Source organism: Equus quagga, chromosome 17 (genome assembly GCF_021613505.1).
Source record: "Equus quagga isolate Etosha38 chromosome 17, UCLA_HA_Equagga_1.0, whole genome shotgun sequence".
Lineage (NCBI taxonomy): Eukaryota > Metazoa > Chordata > Mammalia > Perissodactyla > Equidae > Equus > Equus quagga.
This window is the reverse complement of record NC_060283.1, coordinates 14,646,617-14,657,168: the sequence shown is the minus strand read 5'-3', so window position 1 is coordinate 14,657,168 and position 10,552 is coordinate 14,646,617. Positions and strand designations below refer to the sequence as shown.

Sequence of the window (10,552 nt, the reverse complement as noted above, 5' to 3'; positions counted from 1 at the left end):
GCTTGGCAAGCCATGCTGTGGTAGGCGTCCCACATATAAAGTAGAGGAAGATGGGCACAGATGTTAGCTCAGGGTCAGGCTTCCTCAGCAAAAAGAGGAGGATTGGCAGCAGATGTTAGCTCAGGGCTAATCTTCCTCAAAAAAAAAAAAAAAAATCTTTTGAAATCCCTAAAATGACATGGAAGAGGAGCTTTGCTTATCATTGCTTTTAGAGGGTGGGCATAAATTTGTGACATTGGTTTTGATTTCATAATGAATAAATAGAAAGAAAGGAGTAGAGCTGCCTTTGGGATTGATTACAGAAGATAAAATTTCTTTCCCAAGAACTCAGACTATTTCGTGGCGTTTAGACTTCTCTATCTCAGGAAAAATAAGTTTTCCTCTTTATGCAGAGGCTTGCTTGCCTGATTCTGGTCGTGTCTTTGGATATCTGAACTGCATGGAGGTAGGAGAGAGGTCAAAGTCACCCGTCTAGAGTTTTCATATATTAGCCCATTAAAGCTAAACTCTGAAAAGTACAGTCATGTGTCGCTTAACGACAGGGGAAGCGTTCTGAGAAATGCATCGTTAGGCGATTCCATCATTGTGTGAACATCATAGAGTGTACTTCCACAAGCCTTGATGGTATAGCCTACTACGCACCTAGGCGATGTGGTACCATTGTGGTATATGCGGTCCGTGGCGTACTGAGTCGTCATTATGTGACGCATGGCTATAATAGAAAGTGAAGGGGTTATAACTTCTCCGGGGTCTCACAGCTAGTTTTTGGCAGAGCCAGGACTTAAATCCTTGTCTTTTGGCCCCCTAGTCTAGAATTTTATTTCGTTTTTCCTTTTGAGAATGTGGAGAATTCTTGTAGTTTACAGGGCTACTTAATGGGAGAGGGGAGCATGTGGAGACATGTGGTTTATTCAGAAGTCCTACCAACACCTCCAAAATTCTAGTCCCTTGTGTTAGCTCTTGTAGTAGTATTTGTATTAGTAACAATGTTAATAGCTTTTTCTGTGTCAAGACATTTTTCTAAGCACTTTATGTGGATCGTCTCACACAACCACTCTATTTTATTTCTCCCATTTTACAGAAAAGGAACCTGAGGTTTAGAGAGATTAAGTGGTATTTTACCCAAAGTCATATAACTAGGAAGCAGTGGAGCTGGAATTTGAACCTAGTCAGTCTGATTCGAAAGCCTATATTCTTTTTTTTTTAAAGATTGGTACCTGAGCTAACAACTGTTGCCAGTCTTCTTTTTTTCCCCCCCTGCTTTTTCTCCCCAAATCCCCCCAGTACATAGTTGTATATTTTAGTTGTGGGTCCTTCTAATTGTGGCATGTGGCACGCCACCTCAACATGGCCTGAGCGATGCCATGTCCATGCCCAGGATCCAAACCAGCGAAACCCTGGGCCGCCAAAGTGGAGTGCATGAACTTAACCACTCAGCCACGGGGCTGACCCCCAAAGCCTATATTATATTCTTAACCTTTAAGAATCGTAATTCCAAATTATATTTCTACAGCCATTTTACAGTAGAACAAATCATTCCAGAGACTCTGCTATTGGTAAGTTAATTTTTTTTGCCCAGCTCCTAGCTGATTGGCATTTTCCAACTGTTTGATCCTTTTGGGTATTTGATTCAATTTAACTTCCTTTGGTTTCGAATTCTTTTACCATTGGCATTGCTTAAATCTGGGAGCCTGGCTATAGACTCGGGTCTATAGGACCTATGGCTTGTTAAGAGTAAAACCAGTTATTCTCAGAAAAATCTAGTCTTAGGGGAATAGTAGGGTTCACTTTATGCGTACCCCTCTCCCCCACCCCACCCCTGCTTTGGGAATTCCTTGGTGGTCTTTTTTTTAGTGAGAGCAAGTGTGATGCATTTGAAAATATTAAGTTGCAAGCTTGGAAAGGTGTTGGTCTGGACTCATAAGACTTTCTTGACTGTAATTGCCAAAGTCAGTTAATGGTTAATGGCAGATTCTGGTTTACAGTATAATTTTTTATGATATGCATGGCATGTAGAAGCAGCTTTTTTCAAGTCTCTTAAGTTGTGAGGCAGTGTACTATAGCTTGCCTAACAGCTTCATTCTCTTTCCCCACTTATGTTTTCTTTTTCCTTCCATTTATTTCCATTCTCCCACTTATATCTTTTATGTAGACATTATGGATAACCCTTTAACCTAAAGAAAAATAGGAATCTTTTCTTTTCCCTTTTTCCGGTGATGTTTGGGAAGAAAACTCTCAAGGGATGTAGAGGAGAGGGCTGGGCCATCCATCTTATACTGGGCTTGTGTTTTTGGACTTGATAGCATGTGGTAGAAAGAGAACCCAGGCTTTGGAATGGCATAGATACAGGTTTAAATTCAAAATTTGCTGTTTTTTTCTTTCCGTTTTTTTTTGCTGAGGAAGGCTGGTCCTGAGCTAACATCCATGCCTGTCTTCCTCTACTTTATATGTGGGATGCCTGCTTGACAAGCGGTGCGTAGGTCTGCACCCGGGATCTGAACTGGTGAACCCCAGGCCGCCAAAGCGGAACGTGCGAACTTAACCACTGCACCACTGGGCCAGCCCTCAAAATTTGCTATTGACTGAGACCTTGGGAAATTTTCTCACCTAGAGCCTGTTTTCTCATTTGCGATAAATTTCCTTAGGGTTGTTGTAAGGATTGCCAGGATAATAAATGTAAAACATTCAGTAATTGTTAGTTCTTTTCACCTTCCCTATTTTCCTCTGTAAAAAACTGTTAAAGACTTCAGTTAAGGAATCAAGAACTTATTATAGCAAATGTGTAATGCTGTGATAACTGCAAGGCAGAAGCACTCCATGTCCCAGAAACACTGGTCTAGGTGGGACCTCTAGTAAATAGAGTCAGAGTAGGGAAACCAGCTCGTCCACTCCTTAGAACCCAGGTATGCTCTTGATTCAGTTATTTTCATCTACTGGTTCACAAAATAGTTTTGGGCTGAGGCATTAGCATTAAGTAATGTAATTGGAAGACAGAAACTAACCTTTGAAACAACTTAATACCTCACATTTGTATAACACGTATTATGTCACCTGATCCTCACAGCAATTCTGAGTTACACTGGGCTGGTGGTATTGTCATCCTACAGATGAGAACATGGCAGTGACTTAGTGCCATTGTTGGCTAGCGGTGGAGCCAGGACTGGGACCTGTCTTCTGAGTCCTATTCTATCCTACACAGCCTGTGCTTCTGTCCTCTTTCAGGCAGAAAAATCTCCCCATGCTTTTAGACCCAGGAATCTGATCTTCTCTTCCTACTTAACTGTGTTGTCCTCTTCTCCAAATTAGAGCCAGGTGGTCAGCTTTTAAGGCCGTGGTTGTAGGAGAAGATACTGCTTCCTGACCTAGAGCCCTGGGTAGTTTCCATACTACCCTTCCTAACTTCCGTTATTGAATTAGTTGTGGGGGCAAAAAGTGGCCATTTATGGCAGAATGACAATTTATCTGTGCAACAGGGAGTGTTGTCCCTGTATGCGCCATAATAGTGGTAGTTTGGGCTTTTATTAGCCAAGAAGATTACAGGGTGGAGGCTGCCACAGTGGTAACTGCAGTTTGGGCCCTGTTGAAACCCAGAACTGGAAGAATCTCTCTTGAGCTCAGAGTCCTCTTGGTGTGGAAGGTTCATAGGTCATTGTATATAGCGGATAAGGGCAAGTGCTTAAAATGAAGCAATGGAAATGAAAAGGGAACAACTTTTTTTTTATAAGGGTACTTATTAAAGACCTTCGAGTGGCCGTTTAGAATGTAGGGTGGGGATATGAGAAAGCGACAGTGGGGCTTTGGACTGAAGGAAGAACAGGAGTTGATAAGTGATTGTGGGAGCCCAGAGCCAGGGTAGGAAGAATTTAGAGAGGGGATCCACTGGAAGGAGTCTTAGTGATGGAAAATTAATTAAGGAGTTTATTGGGCGCCTGTTTATCGGTTACTCTGGGTACTCTTGCTTGCTGAATGCTGCATATACTCTAAGGCAGACAGGCCCGAGCATTTGTGCTTGGTGGGGCTCTGAGGAGCGTGGGAAAGAGAACTGAAGCAAAAGGCTCAGCCTAGGCTAGTCCCCACATGTCTTCCCCACCACGACTATTGCATTGCTTTCTCAATGTCTTTGTGGGCATGCTGGGACTGGGCTTTGAGGTTTCTGCCTTAGGGGTATAAAGGAGGGGGAAGGGCATTCCAAAAGCAGTTTTCTTTTTCCAATTTGGTTGCTGGGAAGAGGGGGTATAAGTAAATTTTTATCCATACTATAACCTGCTCCTGGTTCTGTACAGAAATACAAATACAGGAACTCTGACATTACAGTAGAATCTAGATTTTAATGAAAACTGCATCCGGGGTCCAGGTATCTGAATACAGAGCAAAGTCCAAAAGGGCATTTGTCACATTAAGCAATTCCAAGTCATATTTTAAATTACTCCCTTCCATTCCCAGATTGTCTTTCTCCCAATACTTGCCCTTGCTCCTCTTATTTTTTAATGTGTTGGGTATATTTTATTTTCCTCTCATTCCCGTTTTTCCTCCAAATATTTCTGCAGCTCTCTCCTTCCTGCTTCCTCCTTGCTGTGGTGGCTGGAATGCTTCTCCCATGATTTTTTGAATCTAGACTGGGCCGTTCTGTGTTAAACCAATCAGTTACGACCTTCTCTTAACAGGTGTGTATGGAAATATGTTTATTAAGAATAAAAAATAATTTACTTGTGTTTTTTCTTGAGGGGTTGGTGAGAGGGTGGGGAGTAGGGGAGAAGGTTTGTTGTAAAACCAGCCTTTCAACATGGTATATTTTGGACTGGCCAAAAAGCCTCCCATAGCCAACTTGTAATGGGGTTTCTCTCTTAAGTCCAACAGTATAACTACAGCGCCCCTCCATTGACTAGCCAACTTGCAATTTTTATAATAGGGTATGGGTAACTCTTCATTTCTATATAACTAACATATAAATAGTACACATGAAACCTCTGGATACTTGGATATTTACCCTGAGTTGGAATAAGGAAAGAGGTAAAAATATGGTCTGTTTAGAGCTTTCAGCAGGATAGCAGAGATGGACGAAGTTCCTACCACTGACTGTTTGGAGGTTAGCACATGAACCACTTCGAGGGACAATTTCATAGTTTGAGTCTAGTGCTCCTTTTCCTACTCAAAGAAGTGACGGCCACTGAAAATGGTGCCTTTTTACACATAGAATTTTTGGGGTTCTGTTGCTCTCTTATCTCCATTAGCCAAGGCACACGTTTTGCCCTCAATATTATAGTATAGTTTGGAAAAGTAGAAAGGCCCTTTCATAAGTGTATTAAATATGAGTACCTTAGTTTTGTTTCCTGCCTTTGCTTGTGGGAAGTTTTTTGCTACTTCCATTTCTTGTTGGCATTTTAACTTACCATATTAATTTAGTATATTTTGCTGCCATTAGACCAATTTCAGTGTTCAGATCTGGGAGAGGTTAAGTAAGATCTGCACTGCCCCCTTATTTCTAGAAGGGGCTTTTGCCCCTAAGGACAGTGAGTGCTTGTATGTACTGTGGAGTCTCAACTTTCATTGAGTTGAGGCCAGCAAATTTTTTTAGGGAAAAATGATCTAATTTTAATCTCATGTCATGACTATAGCCCTTAGTCACATTCTCCCTCCCAGACTAACAGTGTGGGGACTTGGATCTAGTTGTACCTTTCCTTTCGATAGTTATTTCTGGTGGGGTGTTAATAAGGGTGGTGGGCAAAGATCCTGCTTGAGCAGACACTGGTGATGGGCTCCCAGGCTTGGTGGTGGCTTGCTTTCTGCACTGCAGTGAAACCACAAGAGGGCATCTTTGGCTCTGGGATTAATAATTCATCTGTCTTCTCTGACCTGTGACCTTTTCTCTCCTTTCTCTTACCTTCTCCCGGTAGTGTGAAGTGAGGGGGCCTTCTCCCTCCTTCCTCCTCCCTCTGTGATCCACCTTACTTTTTACCCTGCCCTGCGGCGGCTCCGCCCCTTACCTTCATGGACGACTCAGAGGTGGAGTCGACCGCCAGCATCTTGGCCTCTGTGAAGGAACAAGAGGCCCAGTTTGAGAAGCTGACCCGGGCGCTGGAGGAGGAACGGCGCCACGTCTCGGCGCAACTGGAACGCGTCCGGGTCTCACCACAAGATGCCAACCCACTCATGGCCAACGGCACCCTCACCCGCCGGCATCAGGTAACCCCTCTCTCCATCAGACCTGCAGGTAGGACTTTGGCATGGTCATAGAGAGGCTATGATTCTTCTTGGGATATGACTCTTCTCGTGGTGGTTGGCTGTCCAGTGCCCACGCTTCGTGATGAATCTTTCTAGGGGTGATAAATACAGATTAAGAGAGAGGGAATATTGCTGCCGTGCTGAGTTGGGTGGTTTTATCTGTAGAAGCATCCATCTGACTCTGTTTTGCTGGAGCGGGGTTTCTGTGTGGGAAGGCACTTCTAGTAATGGTAGCTCATATAGTTTAGAGCTGTATTCAAGTTACTTCTGTTTTCTCTGATTTTTTTCCCCCCTTGGTTTCAAAAATTCAGGAAAGTACATGCCTGCTTAGTGGTTGGGGAAATTGGTCATCTTGTCCTCTCAGCTCCAGTTCAGTCTCCCTCAGGGAACAGCCTGTGCTCAGAAGGTGTAGCACTGTCCATAAATGGTGTATCCCTGCTCCATGTTGTCCTAGTGTGCTCTTTTTGTTGGCTGTGTAAATCACGTCTTGGAGGAAGGGGTCATTGTTAATTCTGTTGGTTAGAGTTGGAGAGGGAGCATCATGCTGCTATTTAACCCAAATAACCACAGGAGCCAGTGGTCTCTGGGTTGGCTGACTCTGTGATGTGACTTGGGAGAGTTGGTGTTAGAAATGAGAAGTATCTTGTGTTTCCTATGGTTTCTCTAGTCTGACTTTGCTGTGATGTAATCTGTCTGAGGTTTTTGTCTGTGTGTGTCTGTATGTGTGTGTGTCTAGTAGGCATTATTGCCTGATAGATTGCATCTTAAGAAATCTCTGGTGGGAACTAAGAAGAGTGCTCATGCTCCAATACTCCTTTTCATTGATTACTTATTTATTTTTTAAGACAGAGAAGGTCTCATGCTGAGATGCGTGTTGAATGAGAGGATTGAATTCCAGTTGGGGAATGATCAGGAATTTGGAGGCAGTGATCGTAGGTTTGCAATGTTCCTAGGATTTTTATGGTAACCAGAATAGAGGGTTAGGGATGAGAGGCATATATTGAAAGAGGAGAGCAGGACTGCTCAGGCTTGGAGGTAGTGGGGAATTCCAGGATTTAGTACATGGTTTCTCTCTCTCTCTTTTATTTTTAACTTCTGCTCAGCATGAAACCACACCCTTCCTTCTTCCTGAAAGTAATGTTTAACTTCCTCTCCCTGCAGCATTACATTCCCTATGTAATGGGAGTAGGGTGGGGGAAGAGTCTCCCAAGGTGACTGGGTCTCACTGTATTCTATTGGAAGAGGAGCAGTCAAATGGATTTTTGTGTAGTAGTATAGTGTCCTCAGATTATTTTCTGCTATTTAAGACAGAACAATTTAAGGATGACATTTTCATGTGTGTTCTATGGCTCTAATAATTGGTGATGAAGATGTTGAGACATCTATTTGCCTGAGGGGAGTTGGGGTACTTGTTTTCTTTCTACTTGGAAAGAGAGACTCATCTGTTGCTTCTTTCTTTAAAAAGCTGCCTGGTATGGGAGTTTCCAATGGTGGTAGAGCATGAAGATGCATGGAACAATAAAGAACGCTTTTGGAAACTCCCCAACCTAGCCTTTCCAACTTTTCTTGTATTCTTATGGCTTTCCAAAAAGATTGTGTGATGGGGAACTTATCTGAGTCTCCGCTATTCACTCAGCAAATAGTTTTTGAGTGCCTTTTATGTGCCAGGCACTGTTCAAGGCACTAAGAATACATCATTGGACAAAACTGACCAAAAATGAAACAAAGCAAAAAACCCCTCTGCCCTCATGGAGCTTGCATTCTTATGTTCCAGAGACCCGCTCTGCCAGAGTTCCAGGCCTGATTCCAATTTAGGGGAAAGTGCTAAGACTAAGGAGTGATGTGGTTCTTTTATGAGTACTGACAGAAGGACTCCAGGCCACAAATATCTTCTTGAAAGCCCTTTTCCTGTTTGGAAAAAAAGATCATTTGTGTTTGGTAGGGCAAAGGAAGGCCACAAAATGAATTGTCTTCTTGTGGGCTGTGTTTCAGAACGGCCGGTTTGTGGGCGATGCTGACCTTGAGCGACAGAAATTTTCAGATCTGAAACTCAACGGACCCCAGGTAATTCCTCTGACTCAAGGTTAGGGTTGCTTCATTCATATCTTCTTAACTTCCCCAGCCTGTAAGAGCATATTGTTGTCTTGTGCCTGGCATGTTGTAAGCGCCTGTTAACTAGTTTCTTTCATTTAGGAAAATGAAAAAGTGGAACTTCAATGTACAGTTTTATTTTGGAATGAATTTTAATGACCATTGATACAGTTTTTGATCCCTCAACTGCTGCATCCCTTTTCTAGATTGAGTGTGCTTCTACTTTGCAGAAAACCCTACCTAAAATCTGGCTGGTCTTGAGCCTTAGCCAGTATCTGAAGAGTAACAAGGAGCTAGTCAGAAGATGGCTCTTAGTGGGATTTTCTGGTTCATCTTAAAAGTTCTTGGGGCCAGCCTGGTAGCGCAGCAGTTAAGTTCCCACGTTCCACTTCTCGGCAGCCTGGGGTTCGCCGGTTTGGATCCGGGTGTGGACGTGGCATCGCTTGGCATACCATGCTGTGGTAGGCGTCCCACATATAAAGTAGAGGAAGATGGGCACGGATGTTAGCTCAGGGCTAGGCTTCCTCAGCAAAAAGAGGAGGACTGGCAGTAGTTATTCAAGGGTAATCTTCCTCAAAAAAAATTTAAAAAGTTCTTTATTGGGTGAACTTCTTCTTTGGAGGATTACTCAGATGTACATGTAGCTGCCGTTAACACAGTTCATCTTCGCATAGATGACAAAGAACTGTGAAGTTAAATCTGCAGTTTGTCTCTTGGGTGTTGGGGTGGCTCTAGTTAACTTAGTTCATATTTGTTAAGTGACCAGAACTGGGAAATTATATCTTCTCCCCTTTTGTTCAAGTTTAAAAGATGGGGACAACCATGCCTCTCAAAATCCTGGGACCCATAGAAGATGCATGAGAAGTCTCTGTCTTCAGGGAGGCAGTGCTTCTTTTTGGTAGGGATTGTTAATATATATGGCTCTGTAGTAGCTCCTTCCTTTTACTCTTTTCCATATAGGATCACAGTCACTTACTGTATAGCACCATCCCCAGGATGCAGGAGCCAGGGCAGATTGTGGAGACCTACACGGAGGAGGACCCTGAAGGAGCCATGTCTGTTGTCTCTGTGGAGACCTCAGATGATGGAACCACTCGACGCACAGAGACCACTGTAAGCTAAGGCTTGTATAAGGTCTGGGATGACAGAGGAGGTCTTCTATGGTCTGTTAGGGGAAGGATTAAGAACTTAGGGTGGATGAAGGGCCACTGATCCGTAGTGAAGGCATAAAGAAAGGGATCTCTGGTCAGAGAAGACAGAAGAGATGTGGGAAAATCTAATGGAACGGAGAAGAGAGGAGGTATATCCAGGTCTATAGTAGCTTTCCTATAAGATGGAGAGAAGGGTAGATAGTAGATCGTAAGGCATTTCCAGTTAAAGTGAGCTAGAGGTAGGGGTTTGTTTCTTTTCTTAGAATGGGCTAGAATTTAAGCTTATATTGTTCACTTCATTAATTTTTATTTTTTCTTTCCTTTCATGAAGGTTAAGAAAGTAGTGAAGACTGTGACAACACGGACAGTACAGCCAGTCCCTATGGGACCAGATGGGCTGCCTGTGGATGCCTCATCCGTTTCTAACAACTATATCCAGACTCTGGGTCGTGACTTCCGCAAGAATGGCAATGGGGGACCTGGTCCCTATGTAGGGCAAGCAGGCACTGCTACCCTTCCCAGGAACTTCCATTACCCTCCTGATGGATATAGCCGCCACTATGAAGATGGTTATCCAAGTAGCAGTGACAACTATGGCAGTCTGTCCCGGGTGACCCGCATTGAGGAGCGGTATAGGCCCAGCATGGAAGGTTACCGGGCACCTAGTAGACAGGATGTCTACGGGCCCCAACCCCAGGTTCGGGTCGGTGGGAGCAGTGTGGATCTGCATCGCTTTCATCCAGAGCCTTATGGGCTAGAGGATGATCAGCGCAGTGTAGCCTATGATGACCTGGATTACGGCATGATGTCTGATTATGGCACTGCCCGTCGAACTGGGACACCATCTGACCCTCGCCGTCGCCTCAGGTAGGCAAGGAAAGGGGAAAGATAGGGTCTTTCCAAGACAGTGAAAAGGGGTAGCTCTTCCTTCTCCTCCTAAGTGCTTTCTGGGGTCAGAGACACTTGTGGCCCCCTCTCTTCTGCCTTTTTTTTGTGTGTGAAAGGCCACCCTCTTCTTTTTTCTGATTTTACTAAGTATCAACTTGCTTTTTTGTGTCTTTTTCATTATAAAAATCATATATTCTAAT

At 43.7% G+C, this 10,552-nt stretch overlaps 1 protein-coding gene across 10 annotated transcripts in view; it reads left to right on the top strand.

Annotated features, from left to right (window-relative positions):
- The window catches only part of CTNND1 (catenin delta 1), a 44,575-nt gene that overhangs the window by 15,937 nt on the left and 18,086 nt on the right, over nucleotides 1-10,552 (top strand). For 7 of the 10 annotated variants that reach the window (XM_046644238.1, XM_046644239.1, XM_046644237.1 and 4 more), the window contains exons 2-6: nucleotides 4,548-4,664; nucleotides 5,895-6,183; nucleotides 8,215-8,286; nucleotides 9,274-9,426; nucleotides 9,796-10,331. In XM_046644238.1, the coding sequence (XP_046500194.1) occupies nucleotides 5,989-6,183; nucleotides 8,215-8,286; nucleotides 9,274-9,426; nucleotides 9,796-10,331 (956 nt within the window). In that variant the 5' untranslated portion in view covers nucleotides 4,548-4,664; nucleotides 5,895-5,988. Of the gene's footprint in view, nucleotides 1-1,513; nucleotides 1,557-4,547; nucleotides 4,665-5,894; nucleotides 6,184-8,214; nucleotides 8,287-9,273; nucleotides 9,427-9,795; nucleotides 10,332-10,552 lie in introns of all 10 variants that reach the window. The other 3 variants (XM_046644236.1, XM_046644235.1, XM_046644243.1) reach the window with 3 other exon arrangements.